This window comes from Sturnira hondurensis, unplaced genomic scaffold (assembly GCF_014824575.4).
Source record: "Sturnira hondurensis isolate 20B ecotype Veracruz unplaced genomic scaffold, ASM1482457v3 Scaffold0011291, whole genome shotgun sequence".
Classification (NCBI taxonomy): domain Eukaryota; kingdom Metazoa; phylum Chordata; class Mammalia; order Chiroptera; family Phyllostomidae; genus Sturnira; species Sturnira hondurensis.
In genome coordinates this window covers 4,336,123-4,354,988 of record NW_028083922.1, presented here as the reverse complement: position 1 = coordinate 4,354,988, position 18,866 = coordinate 4,336,123, and the positions used below count along the sequence as shown (strand labels likewise).

The following is an 18,866-nucleotide window of genomic DNA, read 5'->3' as shown; positions in this document are numbered from 1 at the left end:
ATTTGCCTGTAACAGATTCTAAAGGATGGGTTAGAAGATTACGTTTTAGAGGTTAGATTTGTTTATTTATGATAAAGTAAATTTGTGAACGTTAAATATATTCTTAGTTTAAAACGTATAGAATTATGAGGATCAAAAATAAATTTATCAAAATAAAAGATTGTTAAAAGCTCCATATTATTAATACATTGGCAAAACAAAATATAACATTTTTTAAATTAAAATACTGAGGGTGAATTGAACTATTACCACATAGAACAATGAGGTAGGGCTGTTGTTGTTGTTGTTTTTCCTTTAGTTTTATTTTTGTAAAGTTAACGAACTGCAAAACCTGAAAGGACAGTCCCCTTAGACTTCTCTCCTTCTGACCCCAATTCAGAAAAGTTTGAGGGGTTTCCTGAAACTGCTCTCATGTCCCCTAATTTTCTAGACAGAGTCACAAAACTCACTAAAAGTTTTTGTACTCTTAGATTTCTCTGTAAAGGTACAGAGAAAAGATGCAAATAAGAACCAGCCCAGGCGAGAGACACATACTTACAGCAGAGTGCAGACAGGGAGCAAACCCAGAGCTCCTGGCCATCTCCCTGCTGTGGAGTCAGTGTCACCTGCTGTGGCCATGCTGTGTGACAGTGTGCACAGAGGACTGCCAGCCAGGGAAGCTGGCCCACGCTTTCCGTGTCCAGAGCTTTTACTGGGGCTCAATCACAAACTGCCTGTGTGTAATCTTTCGTCATCAGCCTCTCTTGGAGCTCAAATGAATACCTTTAGTCTCCAGTTCCTCTGGAGGTCAGCCTGATGCAGTGTGGCCCAAAGCCCTCATGGTAAATCATGTCCCTAGACTGTCAGCAGTCAAAGCCCTGAGACAGGCAAAGACACTGCTGTCAGGCTGGATAGTCCAAGGGCCTGGAGACCACACCCCAGAAGCCCAGGGCAAAGGCCAGACCTCTCTTTGGGATAGGTTAATCCTTCACTACACAGATATGCACAGTCTAAATAGTGCATTTCATCATCAGTAACACAGCATCGAATAAGCTCTTTCTACCTGTTAAGTCACTCTGGTTAAAGGCTTTTGTGGGACATCAGCACACACCCATGTATTTGTTTAATTTGTCAAGTTTTTACTTTTTAAAATTTCAAGTTGCCATTTGATATATTGATCATTCAGTGGCAAGACTGATTTTCAATAAGTTGGCCATTTGGAGAATTGGTTTGGAGGCAAATAGATCTTCACTGAATAACTTAGACAGTAGTTCTCAGAATCGAATGGGCCCCAGCCCCAAGAATCTACAATGACTTCCTGGGCTGTGTACCGATGTTGCTAGTCCAGGAGCCACACTTTGAGAACCACTGAATAGAGTGTGTGATGTATTATATGGCAGGAGAGAGGGATGAGATATGTCACTGTGGTGGGGGAGAATAAAAGAAGAAAAGTTGGGAGACAAGGGTGCTACTTTCCATGCCCTGTTGGCAAGATGTTTGGGAGTGCTACGCATTTCACAACAGCAGGGAGAGCCGAGGATGGAGAGAATTTCAGTGACTTTAAACACAGTCACCCCGAGCACAGCTGTGGGATTAAATGGGACTCTGCCTGTGAGGTGTGCGACACTGATGGTGTGTCCCCATGCCTGGTGAGGCACCAAAACGATTTGCAGTGGCTTGTGGGAATGAAGCTTTGTCAAAGCATCTCAAAATCCAGAATCAATATTTAAATTGTAAAACTTCTTTCCCAGTCTCTCTAGGACTTAGTTTGTTCCTTCGCGTCTGAAGTCCCATAACCCTGCCTTCTCCTTCCTTCCCCTCCACAGGCAATGTTCAGTCTTTGTATGGTGGAAAGTGGCGCCGACGAGGTGAACTTACATGGTGTCACCAGCCTCGGCTTAAAGCAGGCTCTGGAGTTCGCGTACACAGGACAGGTATGGTACACATGTCCTCTAAGGGGCTGGGCATTTTAACTGTATCTAGTCAGAAGAAATTCCCCTTGAGGTGTGAGATTCAGTTATTTTTCTTCTTATTCATTTAGATGTTTTGAAAAAAATTATGTCTTTCATTTTATAACTAAAATATGGAAAGATAAGTAAAGCAGTATGATTTTAAGTATGACCCAGGGAACATGGTATTTGAATCTTAGCTCAGTGGCTTGCTGGTATAATTTTAAAATATCTTAAAGAAGTATTACATGGGAATTTGCAAGATAACTTGGATTCTCGTTGTTATCACTGAAGATCAGTGACTCAGTCATGGTTTCATGGGCTTAAAAACAAGACCAAAAAAAGGAAAGCCCCAAAGCTTAGGTCTAGCGTCTTGGCACTCTGTCCTCCACACATATCTCAGAGTGAGGGTGTTAAGTGATCGATTAGAATGTGGTGGTTGGAACACTAAAACTTCTCATTATTAAAATTGTGGGAATTACAGACCTCTCCAGAGAATGTCAATCTCTCTCTCTCACTTTAATGCAAGAGCAATAATGACAACTGATGGAATACAAGAGCCACGCATTGTACAGTTATCAAAGCAAATCAAAGCAAAACTGCATGAAGACAATATAAATTCAGATCTGAAGCTTCATGGTTCTTAACTAGTTTTATGTTAGTGAAACAATTATTTGTGTGTGTTAGGACACACAAAACTTTTCCTTTATAAATTATTTTAATTGAGATACAATTAACATATCACATTGTACTAGATTTAGGTGTACAACAATGATTTGATATATGTGAATATTACAAAGTGACTATTACAATAAGTTTAGTTAACATCCATCACCACACATAGTTACAATTTTTTTTTTGTGATGAGGACTTTAATTCTGCTCTCTCAGGCCTTTCAAATACACGATGTGGTGTTGTTAACTGTAGTCTCCATGCTGTTTGGTATGTCCCCAGGACTCACTTATCTAATAACTGGAAGTGTGTACCTTTGGTCCACTTCACCTGTTTTGCTCCCCTCCCCCCATTTTTATTTCAGAACTACGCAACTAAATCAGTGCAGACGTAGACTGGATGTTGATCCTCTTTCATAAAGTTTTGTTCTTCAATTCCAGCTACGTTCAGTGTCTTATATGCTAAACTCAGGCCCTCTTCTCTTGTTGGGCCCACATCCTGCTGGGGGGAAGAATTGTGTGCAGAATCGCCTATCCTCACTGTGGTGGGAGGTACAACAGGAACAGAACACAAGACACAGTGGGGACGAAAGGGAGGGTGTGCTCCGTGGGGGCTGCCAGTGCAAACCGTCCCAGAAAAGGTGGTATTTGCTGAAGGAAGGTCGGAGTTCAGTAGGAAATTCTCCTACTGAATTTCCTCCTTTCAAGGCTTATTAAAGTATATGATGTTGTTCATCTCCGTTTCTAGAACGAGCAGAGTTTGAGAAATGTTTTGTAGACTAGTTGAGGCAACTCTGGCAGCTAAAATGAAAATAGTAGGTAGAAAGGGAAAAACAAGCAAACAAACAAACATCCATCAAGTAGCAAGTGCAAAGGGAAGTAGAAAGAAGAAGACATAACAAGTTTAGCATCAGCCCAGCCGGACTTCATGCGTTGGGGAATGAGGGAGCAGTTACTGCTCACAGAGCTGCTGAAACGTACTGCTAGTGAAGTGAGTAAATATGCGTTTTATGTTTTTTAGTTTACATATGTAAAGAAAGATATCAGCTCTAAATTGTGTCTTGTGCATTTTTCTCTCTTCATACCTGAATCAGTCACACCTGCATTTGCCCATTCTCTAAAGCACGCTCAATCTCACTTCATAGCTCACACTTCACTAGCGTGTAAATGGGGATAGAATGGCAAATGCTGTTTTTTTAATAAAGCCACCCAAGAAACTGATTTCTGCACTGAGCTTCATTGACAGCATTTTAAGCTCAGAGGCTATGGGCTGCAGAACATGTTACGTCATTAGTAAAGAAAAGGGCACAGGAATTGCTGTGAAGGCTGAGGCAAGCCACTCAGGCACATGTAAGCGGCTGCCTCCCTGTTTGCCTTGATTGCTTTGTGGCTTCTTTCACAACATATATAAGTTTAGCCTGCAGCACAGAGGTCTGTGAAATGTGGACTGAAAATAGCATAAGGGGAGCTGACTTCCTGAAGGGTGAGAAAACTGCCTGGGAAGAGGGAAGAAGTCTGCAGTAGGGCAGCCGTATCCCATTGCCCAGGAGTCCTATGCTCATATTCTACTCTTAGGAGGAGAAAGAAGGCCAAATGAGAAAAATATATATTTAGGTATCTGGTACAAGTGCTTAGAAAAAATAGAAAAGCAAGTCCTAGGGCCAGCCCAGGAGTTGCATTTAGTCTGCCCAGTGACCGTACTTGACATGTGCTTCCACAGAAGGGACACAAGCCTGCCACACTCATGGATAACTTAGCTGTGTGCTGAGGGGACAGGCAGGGCTGACCTTTCACAAAGCACCTTCTGCCAGAGCTGGGGGACTGCCCCGAGTGCTTTGTGTGCTGTTGACCTAATCTTCTTGACAGCTCTGAGGAATGCAGTGGTCCCGCCTTAAAGGTGACAGGCCAGGAAGGTGCAGTGGATGATCTGCTCCCAGTGCCTGTGGGCCCGCTGAGTCAAACCCAGTCCTCTGAATGCAAAGCCAATGCTTTCCTTTATTTTTTACATTTATTTATCTTTAGAGGACAAGGGAAGAAGAGAGGGAGAGAAATATCAATGTGTGGTTGCCTCTCATGTGTCCCCTGGCAGGAACTGGCCTGCAACCCAGGCATGTGCCCTGACTGGGAATTGAACCACTATCCTCTGGTTCACAGGCCCCTGCTCAATCCACTGAGCTACACCGCCAGGGGTAAAGCCAATACTTTCTTCATGTCCTATGTCATTAAGAAAATGTTAAGCCAGATTGGGTTGTCCTTTGGTGAAGGAGGGGGGAAGTGTTTGGACACAGAGAGTGAACTCTGTTGACGGTTCTCTCACCCGGGCACCTTTCCAACACTCAGCCTACAAGGTCTCCAACCACCGCCTTTGAACTCGATATCTGATGGCTCTTTGCTGCAGAATGGAAGTCCATATAGTGTCCCTTGGACAGCACCTATGGCAGTTTTGTTTCTTAAATGCCAGAATGACTTTATATATCATCTGTTTTCCCTTTGAGACGTGGACACAGATGATAGCAGAAACCAACACTGTAGTATACTTAGGAAATGCAAAAAGCTGCTTTCTCCTCCTGCGACATTGAAATTAATATTAAGCAAAGCATTCGCAATATGGAAGTGTGAGTAAATATATAGTTTTTCAATCTCTGAATTGTTATTTACCATCGTGAACATTATACATTGGAGTTAAATATCTGGGATAACATTGAATTTACCTACCTATAACTATTTCTACTGTCACCTGATTATACCCTTAGTCAGTTGTAGTGAGCACAGTATCAAATGTAAGTATTTTAAGTCTGGAAATTATTACTGTCTTGGGAGAGAAACTAGAAGTATAGAGTGGGTGTGATGAATGAATGTCGTCGTCGGGTGTAAAGAGATGTGTGCATCTCCTATACACTGCTCTAAAGCCTAGCTTTCTTAAAATTGGCCACAGATTTCATCCAGGAAGTTTTAAAGAAAAAGCAGACCTCCTCTAATGCTGATACATTCTCTAAAAATGCATACACCTTTTTTTTTATTAAACCAAGAGCTTACACAGGACCGAGCAAGCTGACTCTCTGCCTTCACACTGATTAGCGATGTGCCCTTGCTGTGGGCACACCCTGCTGGGGACGCAGCTCAAGCAGAGCCCAGGATGCGCTGCAGCCCCGTGGTGTCCTCGAGTGGACAAGCACAGCAGAGCTGGGCATGGAGGGTGGAGGAGCCAGGCTGCAGGGCAGGCCCTGTTCTAGCCTGTTCCTGGGAGTTGGGTCAAGAGCGAATGGTGTGATGTAAACTGTCACTGGGAGATCTGCCTGAGGGAGAAAGGTGGACTTAAAATCATCCACAAGCCCTCACTCTGATGGGCAGTAGGACCCTGTTACCCTGTCTCTGTCAATCTCCTCACTTTCCAACTGTCGCCAAGAAGTAATTCGTGTTTGAAACCAGTCCTGAGTAGAAGCGACGTGAGGACAGAGGAGGCAGAAGGGATTCTGATGGAGGTGTTGCCTGGGAGGGGAAATCCCAGTCTAAACCAGACGAGAGGTCAGCCACCCAGGAGCAAGCAGGTGTTTCTAAGGAAACCCAGCCAGACTGTGAGGAACAGCTACACCAAGATGCTTTTCTCCGAAGGAGAGTGCTGCTCTGAACGTGGAGGGACTTCCAGTTCCCAGGGTCTTGGAACAAAGCTGTAGGGGTTTGGATTACTAGGCCAGACCTGGAAGCCAACAGGACAGAGAACCACAATGAAGTTCACTGTTTTGCACTCTGGCTGTGCTGGTGGCAAGGACGATAAACTATATGCCAAGCACTGTGCGAAATACCTTCTATATGAAACCTAGTTAGCTTCCTCTTGCTTTCCGGAGAAGTATCCTCCAGTTCTGTCCCTTATAGCCTGTGGAGAGATTCCCAAAACCCAGTCAATAGAGAAACCATGTACTAAATGGTAATGCCATTGGCAGTCCTCTTTACAATTTCCCATGTCCAGGGGCTGCTGCCTTTGTCAGCCATGGCCAGCTGTGTCATCTGTGTCATCTGAAGATAAATGATTCTTTGGTATCTCTGTCCACCTGCCTTTCTTTTCATTATCTGAGTAGTCCAGCCCCTGGCATCTCCGTGTCATGGGAGAACTGATCTTTGTGGGGTCCCCCATCCCCATGATCTTTCCCTGACCCAGAGAGTGCTTTAGGGCCACCTTCCCAGGGACACTGCGTGTAACCATCACTATAACTATCTTAAAGCCTTTGGACATCTAAACAAGTATGATAATCTACTAAGTGAAAACAGCCTTTTTTGCCAGCTGTAATTGTGGTCACATAAAAATACTCATGAAATCCAAAATCACAGGAAACCATCCCTTAATTTTCATGGTCTTTCACAGTAAAGTTTGTCTCACTGATTCTCATTTGATTCCCTGATATGTTCACATGGTATTTTTTCTCTCTCCCTGGTGAGGCACAGACCGTAGCATTGCATTTTGATGATCATTGGAACTGCCTTCTCCAGAGCAGAATACTTTTCTCTGGAGACCCGAGCGTCAAGCAGAGTGACAGGAATCTTAATTAGAACTGCCTTCCCGTGGACCATCCCTTCAGGGATGGATGTGTCACTTTGCATGGAAAGAGTTCCTATCAGATTGACTTAAAAACATAACCTGCTTGAAGTAAGTGCTTAACATGGAACAAATCTGGGAGGAATTTTTCTTAAATGCTTTCCTTGGGAGCAGTGTTAAGAGTCTGTGAATATATCAGCTGCCGAGGCCTTTCTTCACCTGGCAGAACCCGCAGGAGCCTGGCAGGAGGCCTCGGGGCACCTGCTCCGCGTCCCAGGCTCCAGAGGAAACAGTTCAAGATCTACATGTGAAGGACGAATATTGAGAATTGTGCAGAAAGTGATCATTTTCTCCTCACCTTAATCCTCATCAGAGACGGGCCAGAGCCCGTAGCTGGACTTGACTCAGAACTTTCGAGAAGAGTGGAGTGAAGGGAGGAAGTTTGGATTCCATCAGTGATGTTTTGCTTTCTTGGGATCTTTTGAAACTCTCTATTATTTGCCTTTGGAGAGATTTTCTTTCTGCAGTGGATTTTTTTAAAACAAGCAAGCAGGTGTGTGTGCGTGTGTGCTTACTATTTGGGGGTGCAGATGTTATGCATTCCCGTGTGTGGTTTAATAGAACGAGTTGGCCGACTTCACAGACAAGAATCTTACGCCAGGTGGGATTGTCATGGCTCCCAAGATGTCAGGTATAATAAGCCTGTGGCGTGGCTTGGTGGTCAGAAGTGGAAAGGACAGATTGGGAACCTAGCTGTTTATTGTGAAAAATGAGAAGTGAGAGTTTAGAAGCCCTCATGCAGACTAACCCCTCAGAAGCTGGCTTTTCTCCGAGGAGGACCCAGTACCAATATCACTGGTCCCAAAGCCCGTGGTTCCTCACAGAGAACAGTTGGTCCAGACAAGGCGAAGTCACGTGGGAGGGCTCCTACCGGTAGAGCAGGAGCAGTTCTGAGTGACCGTCTCCACTCCTTGTTAAACCTGCGGCTCTGTGTGGCCGCAGTGTACACAGGGTGCAGTTCATAGGGCAGGACTCGAGAAAGCTATTTGCTGAGCCTCTGTTAGACAAGAACTTTTTAAACCTTCCTTAGAATAGAATTCTTGAGCCCTCTGCTGGAAGCGTTTAGTATTTGTATGAAGTAGTAGTGTATGGGAGTTTTACAGTTCTAATTAAAAGATTTCTAAAAAGCAAACCAACTTATCACAAAAACATATGGTTTTTGTGGTCAGTTTCAAGATAAAAAACATAACTGGCCAAACAATTTTTGAGATTTATATTTCAGGTAGCTATTTATTTGAGTGAAATAGTGATGTAAACATTCAAAGGAATGACTGATTCCAAGTCACTGAATGTCCTAATTTGTGAACGTTTTATTTTTGGGGGGTACTTCACAAAAACCATCCATTTATAGTCTACTTTCAAACTGAGATTAATTAATTTATCAAGTACTTAATAAGCACCTGCTATGAAGTTAGGGATATATTGATGAAAAATGCACAGGGAATGTTTTCTCTGTGATTGGATGTACCAGACCAACGCACCATTGCATTGATTGGCAGTGGATTACCAGGGGCCTGAATTATTTGTATATAGAGTGTAATGAAGTGCCTGGGGATGCTCAATGCTCCAAAATTACACTAGTTCGGATAAGAGATGGAACCTTAGTACTTCGCAGAGTACTACAGGAAAAAGAGGTTAATTTGCATTTTACCTTGCAGGGAACAAAAATAGCCATTTGGTGTATGGTAATGAAATAGACATCATTCCTGAAAATCATAGCCATGCATCCTTATGCTAGCACATGTGTGTCAGGAGGGAAACACCTTGGCACAGCCCAAAGAGCAGAGCAGTGCTTTTAGGGAGAAACAAACTTGTTTCCAGGCTGTGGCGACTTTGGAAAAGGATTGGTTGACTCCCACTGTAAGTATCTGCTCTGCTGCTCGTTTCTGGAAAAAAGTTACTATTTTCACTCCAAATTCATGATTCTAAATCTCAGACGGATGTCCTTTCTTTCCAGGTGATGTTAATTTGTTTCCCTAGTAAATTTGCTTTCCTCCTCTCCTGGTAAACAACTCATTTCTTCTCAAACCCTCCCCTCCACCTGTTACCCTACCTCCGGTGCACATTCCACAAGTAAAACTCACCTTCCACCGAGAAAATAGATGTGGACAGGAAGACCAGCTTTCACCGCGGAGTCCCCAAACTGCCCTGTTTCTGCGCACTTTCTTCTATTCCCATCTTTTACAGTGGAAAAAGTTAAGCTCTGGATTCCACTCCCTCTTGCCTGTCAGTCCTCAGTCCTGTGATCCTTGGTTCTCTCTCTTCTGTCATCAGTTTTTCCTTCTCTACTGAAACATTCCTAGCAGCACATAACTGTACTCTAGTGCTTATCTGTCTGACTCCCTTTCTTGTTCTTGTATTCCCCCTCAGCTGCCATTTCTTTCTCTGCTTCCCTTTACAGCAGAATCCAGGAAAAGAGTCGCATAAATATATTCATTATTTATTTTTCCACTTGCCACGTGGGAGGCTTCCATCTTCAGCATCCCAGTGAAACTAGTTCTTGACTGTCACAGATGCTGCTGAATCAATTAAGTAGTGTCATCGTGACCTCTCAGCTTCATCTGGCACAGCCAGCCTGCCTCTCCACACTCTGTGGGCTCAGTCCTATGCTTCCCAGCTCCCTTCCCCATCATTCCTTTCCCGGGGTCTTTTCCTGCTTCTTCCCCCTTCTACAGGCTCTGAACTCCTCACGTGTCAGGATTCTCCTGTTTAGTCTGACCAGCTGCCTTGGGAGTATCATCTCGATGCACATTATCTGGTACAGTCTTATGCTATTGGCTCCCAGCCCCACCGCCACTCCAGACCATGGGTCAGCAGACATTTTCTGTGAAGGGCCAGGTGGTAGACAATGTAGGCTTTTAGGCTGTAGAAAGCTCTGTTGTAACTACTCAGTTCTGCTCTCGTAGCATGAAAACGCCCAGAAACAAATACGTAAAATGAAGGAGCATGGCTTTATTCCAATGAAATTTTATTTGTGTATACTAAAATTTGAATTTCACTTTTTCACATATTACAACATATTTATTTTGGGGGGGGTTCCCAAGTACTTAAAAAACTAAAAGCCATACGTGGACATTTGCACCTAAAAATGAATTACTTAGGAATACATCTAACAATTTAGGAACAAGATCTACATGAGGAAAATTATTAAAGTCTGGTAGAAGAAATAAAGAAGAACTAAATAAATGGAGAAATAGGTCATATTCATGGGTAGAAAGACTCAATATAGTTGAATTCTTCCCCAGTCAATCATAGGAACTCTGATCGTAATCTCAGTATGTTATCTTGTGGATATCAACAAACTCATTCTAAAATTTATGTGGAGAAGGAAAACCTAGAATAGTCAAAACAATGTTGAAAGAAAGCAAAGTCAAAGGACTTATAATTCCTGACTTCAAGACTTACTCAAGACAGCAAGGTATTATTGAAGGAGTAGACAGTAGAATAGAGAGCTCCAAAATAGACCCACCTACATCCTGTCATTTGTCCCTTTTATAAAGTGACAAATTCTGTACAATGGAGCAAAGATAGTCTTTTCAACAAGTGGTGCTAGAACAACTGGACATCCTCATGCAAAAAAAGAAAAAGAATGTAAACATAGACCTTATATCCTTCACACACAAACAGAAGAACTTAAAATGGAACACAGGCCCATGTTGAAATCCAGAGCCATAAAACTCCTATGAGATAATACAGGAGAGAATCCAGATGACCTTGGGTATGGGGATGACTTTTTAGGTACAAACCAGAGGCATGACCTATGAAAGAAATAAATGATAAGGTAGACTTCAATTATTCAAAATTATAAACTACTCTCCAAGATTCAATGCCAACAAAATGAAAACACAAACCAGAGCCTGGGAGGAAATATTTGCAAGAGACATCTTATAAAACTAAATATATTTTTATCATACAATCTAGCAATCACACTCCTTGGCACTTGCCAAAAGGTGTTGCAAACTTAATGTCCACACAAGAACCTGCACGTGAATGTTTATAAAGCTTTATTTACAATTGCCAAAATATGTCCTCTAGTGGTAAATTGATAAACTGTGGTACATTTAGACAATGAAATATTATTTAGCACTAAAAATAAATGAGCTACCAAGCTATGACAAGATGGAAAGGAACCTTAAATACATACTAACAAACAAAAGAAGCCCGTCTGAAAAGTCTATATACTTGGGATTCCAAATATATGACATTCCGGAAAAGGCAAAACTGGGGAGATGGTGAAAAGGAAGGTGGTTGTCAGATGCTTAGGGGAGGAAGGGATGACTGGACAGGGTCCAGAGGATTTGTAGGCAGTGAAAATAGTCTGTGTGAGGCTCTGATGGTGAGTACTGCCATTTTACGTTTATCCAAACCCAGTGTCAACAGTGAACCCTAATGTAAGTGACGGACTTTGGGTGGTAATGGTGAGTCACTGCAGGCCCATCGATTGTCACAAATGTACCCTCTGGTGGGGGATGTAGACAATGGGGGTGGGGTATGGGATTCTGTGCACTTTCTGCTCAAGTTTTTGTGAACCTAAAAGTGCTCTAACAAGTCAAGTCTACTAATAAAAATACTAAATTTGTAAAAATGCAAATAAGACAATTTTCCTAAACTACTCTTAGTTCACAGACCATACAAAAATATCTGACGGGAAAATTTGGTCTGGGGCTTACAGTTTGCCCACTGGACTCATATTTTTCAGTCTGCCTGATAGCTCTATTTGGATAGCCAAGAGGCATCACAAACTTAACATGTTCCCAAATGGAAATCTCGCTCTTCCGAGTAAACCTGTTTCTTCCTTTCTTTTACTTTTGTTAGTTGATGGCACTGCAGTCTAGCTGCTTAACCAAAACCTAGACTCTAGGTACCAGGCAACAAGGACACGTGTGTTCATGTGCACAGAGCCAGGAAGGCTCCCGGAATGCACTGTAGGCACTCAGAAAAGATTGGCTAGTCAATGGGTGACTTTCTCTGCCTTCGGCTTCTTCATTCGCCCCCTGGGGATATATTTACCTTGCGGGAGTGAGGAGTAGGGCAGGGCGTTAGGAAGGAGAGATGACATGTATGAAATGACCTCACATGTACCTGACATGTAGCAGGCAGTGTATAAACACTAGAAATAGGGGTGTGAGGTAGATGTGTTTTTTCACAGAATTAAGAACAACAACGAAATAATAATAGCAGCTACATTTTTTTTTTACCCTGTAAAATGTGCCAGACGTTTTTCTACGAATTTGCCTGGGTTGTCTCGTTTGGCCCTCATGCAGACCCTGTGAAAGTAGGTGCTGGCCATCCTTTCTGTACCAGGATGCCAACACCAAACATGACTTGCCCGAGTTCCTACCGCCGACGCAAGAGTCGTGCTTTCACCTCCATTCTTTACAAAGCAAGTGCGAGGAGTTCCCCAAATGAGCATGGCGTTGGATATTAGTGGTGTACCTTTTCATACGAGAGTTATTCACAGCTTCCTCCCGTGGAATGCAGCATCCGCAGCCCAGCGCTCCCGCAGGGTCCTGCGTGCACTGCTCCCTCGGCATGAATTGCAGCCACAGTGCCATCAGCCCATTGGGCGCCCTGCTTCTGTCCCTGCTCTAGCACTCGTGGGGCACCGCAGCAGCCAACCACACATGAGCATCGGCCGGCCCTCTTCATCCTTTCAGAGACCTTCCATCTCTGGACGCCAGTGTTTCACAGCCTTGTTTCTCCTTGGGCCGCGCTGGCGTTTTAAGAAACTAGCGCCGTGTGGAGGAGCCCGGTTCGTTAGGAGAGCCGGGCGGGACGAAGCCTCCCATATTCAACAGGCTGGAGAGAGCACTGGTTGTAACCGTGAGTCTCACAACTAATTTACCTTTTTTTAAAACCTGTAATGACCATCGTGTTTCCTTATATTTAATTACTGGGGCTGCTTCTTTCTCTTAGAATTCGATGCTATGAAAAAATTGTTCTGCTTTCTGGAATAATCAGGGCATTTTAATGTAATGCGAGTATACACAATTTATCTTTACATTTTGCTAGAAATATATTTGGTTAACTTAAACATAAGGAAGAAAACTCTGTTGGAAATGACTAGCAGATGGAACTATTAATCTTAGAGCTTTGAAATGCCAAAATCACATTAATGGAAAAGGAGCCCCCCAAAGTAGGGTAGGCCCATAAAATGTGAAAGAATCAAGTGTCTTCATGTGAAGAATTATCTTGCACCTTCAGGAAACAAGGCGTCCATCCCCAGACGTGCTCCACCAGCAGCCTCTGGTGGTCGCTGCCTTGGCACCAATCACACCATGACTAATAATTCCACTTGACTTTTTTCCTCTCTCCTTACTGAAGCACCTAACTAGAGTAGTTAATCCATCATCCGTATGCATGTTCTAAAATAAGAAAGGAAGAGCCAATTTCAACAGCAACGTCTATAGACTGAAAAATCCTTTAAATTGCATGAATGATAAGAAATGAAATTTTTGTAGGACAGCTTGCACTTTTCCTGGGGATGCAATGTTAGAATCCTTATCTATTCTAAGGTCTCTTCTCAACATCTCAGAGAAGGCTATACATCCGCATCCTGCCTGTAGCCTTAGAAATTCCAAATGAACTGAATGGTCCTATGTCCACGTGTGAAAGAAAATAATAGAACCTCAAAGTGGTTTCTAGACTGCCTTTCTTCATGTTTAACGCCGGTATTTTAATTATTGTTTTACCTTTGTGGTTTTAACATCCTTTAAAAATATTCTGGAAACTTGGTTTTCTCTTTTTTCATGTTCTGATAGATGGAAATGTTCATGGCTTTTTCATGAATTGAAAATAAGTTTGTATATTTAAATGTTTGACATTGAGATCTTTGAGAAAATCGTACAAGGGCATTATGATTGGAAGAACGTGCCCTGGCAGATTTTTTAACTTAAGATACTAATAATCAAGGTGCAAAGTGTTATATACCACTCTGAGCCCAATGCTTACCTTTATTTGGATATGTTGTCACAACTGTTAGTTGAAATGTCCCTATTTAACACCTTCGATTGGGTAGTCCTGGGTGAGGATTCGCTGTGACCAGCTCCCCTATGAAGGCTTTTGATGACTTTTAACATTTCCCTGAGGGACTGCATTTTTCCAGCCTGTGAATTTCAGTAAATAATCCCAGAGATGCTCTTGCTGGATGCTCAACAGCCGTGACTATAAAGTAGGATGGACCCGCACCAAGGTCTCATGGGGAAGACGTGAGATAAGCTACATGCATGTGACTCACCCAGGGCAGAAACACTTTTCTGCATAAAGAGAAACATAATATTTAACATTTATCACAGATTTACCATAAACAGAAACTGTGTTGGGAGCCATGGTCTACACTCTTGATTGCCTACACAATATCCATTCCCTTTTGTCTTTATACAGTACTCCATTTGACTTGGGACAATAGTGCATATAGCCATAAAAACTCAATTCTCTGGGTTCTTTTACTGGTATGAGAAACCACATGATCTAGACCTCAGAGATCAAATGTAAATGGGATTCTATATGGCAGTGGTTGTAAAAAACCTGTTGTTGTGTGAATATAGTGACAGACTTACCTGGCACCTTGTTTTTGTTTTATTGCTCTCTCTCTCTTCTGTCTGCTTTGAATGCAGATGCAATGTCTAGAGACATGGCAACCATTTTGTTACATGAAACCATACGTTATGATCAGCCAAGTAGGAAAGAAACAAGGAGCCCACTTTGTTTGTACTTCAGGCTGCCTAATCCAGGTTTTGTGGGAAAAACAAAACCCATAGTTGTTTAAGCCATTTTGTTGACATATAACCATCCACAACTGTGGAGCTACATATGCATTTTTCAGGTTCTCAAAACAGTCTTTTGAGATAGGTATTATTATTGTCCCTGGACAGATGACACTGAGGTATATATTGTTGAATTGTTTTCCTGATCTCATTATGTCAGCAAGTATAGGAGCCAGGATTTGAAGTCAGGCAGTGTGACCTAGAGCCCTGGACTTAGTTCACTACATGTCTGTGGTAGTTCGTAGTCCCAGGAGATTAATTCCACTTGGTGGTTGCAGGGAGAGATGATCTTGCAAAGCTGTGTATAGGAAATGGCTTTAGAGTTGAATCTTGAAGAATGGGTAGGGTGTTGACATACAGATATTGAAAAAGGGTGAGGACATTCGAGATGGAGAAAAGGCATTGCCCGAATGCGAACAGTGGATTTAGCAAAGGGCCTATAAAGTGGCAGAAATGGATTCAGTTTTAAAAAGGAGATTGGGGTCACATCATGAGAGCGTCTCGATGCAAGGACAAAAAGTTTGAGCTACATTTAAGTGTTGGGACTGGATTTAAGGGAGAACTATTGAATTCTAATCAGTATTGTTCAGATAAAGCATTTCAACAGAAGTATTTATGAACATTTCTTAAATGATAGAGACATTTGCAAAGTAGATTTCATATGTTTTATTATCCTTACTTGATTTATTTTTCTTTCCTAAAAAGAAACTTAAGGTTCCAGTTATAGAGGTGCAGTAGATGAATAATATAGAAAATCCTTTTGCTTTAAATTCAGGCGCCACCTTGTGGATAAAAAAAATTCTGAGTGTAATGGCTTTGGAATAAAAATTACATTGATGGAGTTTCTCATAGCTAAAACTTATGTTTCATTTTCCATCTATAGAAGTCTCTTGGAGAGCTTTGTGCAAAGATTATATCGTGTCTTGATTATATGATTTAAAAGTTATTTATGCTGTTGTATTTAATTTACTTGATGGATTACAAATTCAAAATTGTGATAATTTGCCATTTTGCTATACTATACAGAAAAAAAAATCCCAAACAAACACAATATAAAATAGAGGGAAAATGTGCCAGTTTATTCCTATAAATTGCCTTAGACCACCTGTAGTTTTCAGTGGCAGAATGCCTGTGGAAGTGCTTGTGTTCCTGGGGGCACAGTGTGTGTTTCAGAAAGACCTTGGTTATCTAGCTTTAACATGTGAACTTCTTCATGCGTCTCTATCCACAAACCCCCAAGGAAGTAATTTGAAAGTTTGTAATTTAAACTTCCCTGAAGCAAGAAATGAGGAAGATAGCCTTGAAGACAGGGGATACAGAATGTCTTCAAGATACTGACTTACCTGTTCATGAGGCAGGAAAGAAGGTCACACTGAGACTTGCCATGAGGATTAAAGACAGTCCCTACTGGCATCTAGTCCAAGAAGCAATAAAAGGGGCGGGGGAGATAAAGAGAAGAAAAAGAACAACAAGGTAGATTTGAGAGAGTGGATGTTTGGTGATGTGGGAGGGGGAGCTGAAGAGGAAAGACAGGGATGCCACGGGGTCCATGTGCCCCACCCTCGGAGTCAGAGTCAGCCAGGTGAGGTCTGGGCACTGATGGGGAGGGCCCTTCTCATCACGCCTTGTGCAGAGTGTCCCCTGAGTCGCCCCACTCCTCTTCCATTTGTTTTTGGTCCCATGTCCTGCCTGAGAATATTGCTGGACCAGGAGCCCCAGCATTCCAGTTTGAAGGGCCCTCTTTAGAGATCGCACAGTTTCAACTATTCACTCGCCAGCCCTGCCTGTATCGGTGGCCAGAGGACACATTTGCACTAAGTATTCAAGAGCGCCTCCTCCAGGGGGCAGCCAGATGTCTCCACTGCTGAATTCACATGCAGTAACCTCACTGGTATCTTTAGAGACCACCATCTCCTACTGCAATTGTCGCTTTTACCTCTATTGCTTTGTCCCCCTGACCACAGTCACCTGCCAAATCTTATTCCAAGTTGATCAAAATGAGTAGAGCATCTCAGCATTTGGGGTCGGAGTCAGCGGTGGGCCTCTCCACAGTTCACGTGACCTAGCTTGCCACAAGATGCAGGAGAGGTTCCGTCATGAGACTGTCACCTCCCTGGCTAGCACTGTCCAGTTCCCCCCTTTCAACTTCGGCCCGCTGTATTCTGCCACCTGAACGTCAGATGTGGGTGGTGGCAGAGACAGAATATTCCGTACAGAGGCACTCCAGCCCCACCTAGGGTTGCAGCAACCCTCTTTGTCTAACCTGCCTCCACTCAAGGGGGCGTGTCACGGAGCAGAAGCCATGCCCAGCCCAGTTAGGTGTCCGTAATGTTTTCCACCTTCCCATTGCAGCTCGGACCACTGGGTTTTTCCACCTTGTATTTCTCAATGTCTGTTGTTATTCACACATGCCTTGTGCATAGTTGGTGCCTCCCTCTAACCTGAGCTCCTCCAGTTTGGTGAGTGAGTGGATGTGTCAAGGCACTAACCATTGGCTCCCACTTCACCACTCTGTGCTCTGAGCTCTCTGGGGACAGCCTCTCTTCCTGTAGGTGTTCCTCGAGTGGCCTTTGCTCCCATCTGTCCTGAGTTGAGTGCCGGACCAGATACTGATGGGTGTTTGTTACTGAAAGGCCTCCGTGTGGCCAACATAGGCTTCGCAGGGTGTGGACTTAGCTTCCTTAGTTGTCCTCCGTAAACAGGCACGTTTGCCATCCCATCCTTCCACAGGGGTCTCTTCTTCAGGCTGTTGTTCTGGGCAGGTGAGAGATTCACCATACTGTGCATTGTGAGGCCAGGGAAACTTTGTATTCCTACACAGACACAAATTCCCTGGGAAAATGCATTAGAACAACCAGTCACCAAAGATCAATGAAGCGAAATTGAAAAGACTCATGGGGTGTCCAACCTTCTGGCATCTCTGGGCCACACTGGGAGAAGAAGAGTTGTCTTGGGCCACACGTTAAATACATTGCAACACATAATCCCAAAAAAAGTCTCATAATGCTTTAAGTAAATATACGATTTTGTGTTGGGCCACGTTCACAGCCATCCTGGGCTGCCTGTGGCCTGCGGGCTGCAGATTGGACGCCCCTGTGTGCCTGAGCGCAAGTGAGGCTCGCAAACGCTGCCTGTTTCCATAAGCCAGACTCCGCTTTCCTGGTAGGGTTTTGTTTTGTTTTTCAAAGTGTGGCCTTTCAAAGCACTTAGGGATTTTCTTGGCTAAAGCATCTTTTAGAAAAACTTATGTTGTAATGAGAGAAAAACAAACTACAGAACAGTAAAACAAGAGGCGAAGAAAGAGAGCACACTGGCGTGGGTCTTTCATGTGCGGGTTTCCCGAGGTGAACCTGCTGGACCCGGCGCACAAGCTGTGGAGGCTTCGTCTTGTCTCTCTGTGATATCTGCCTTTGTGCTGGGCATTCCCGAGCCTTGGAGGTTATCGCGAACGCCAGTCCTGTGAAATAAGCACAGCTGACAGGATTTAAAGCCTGAGAGCAACCTTTCTAATCCATCTATTCCCCATCCTGTGCCTTAGGCCATGCCTCTTCTGCAGGAATGCTGCATCCTTGCTCCTGTGTGGGGGGCTGCAATCATTTCCTGAGTGTCAGTCAAAGCCTCTCCCCTGGAGGAGTTGGGGAAATTCAGGTTCCTCTTCTGACCGGGTACAAAAGGAGCTATAAAGACTTCTCAGGTTAATAAGATGAGTGTTGGTCTTTTTACCACATATGCTCAACTTCTTCACTTCTTCAGGTCGTTCAGAAATATTACTTACAGTTCTCCTTCCTCTCCAGTTAGATTAATTAATTAACAGGAGAGATGAATTAAAATTAATTCTGAATTTAAAAATACACTTAGAGATACATTGATTTATCTATAATTTTATTATAAAATAAATTCACTAATATTA

The 18,866-nt window shown here is 43.2% G+C and overlaps 1 protein-coding gene across 3 annotated transcripts in view; it reads left to right on the top strand.

Annotated features, from left to right (window-relative positions):
* Positions 1–18,866, top strand: part of KLHL32 (kelch like family member 32) — a 188,341-nt gene that overhangs the window by 75,678 nt on the left and 93,797 nt on the right. For 2 of the 3 annotated variants that reach the window (XR_005068474.1, XM_037059737.1), the window contains exon 4: positions 1,806–1,913. The exons of the other annotated variant lie outside the window; for it this stretch is intronic. Coding sequence is in view for 1 of the 2 variants with exons in the window: in XM_037059737.1 (XP_036915632.1) it covers positions 1,806–1,913 (108 nt within the window). In the remaining variant the exon portion in view is untranslated. The remainder of the gene's footprint in view (positions 1–1,805; positions 1,914–18,866) is intronic. 3 annotated transcript variants of the gene reach the window in all.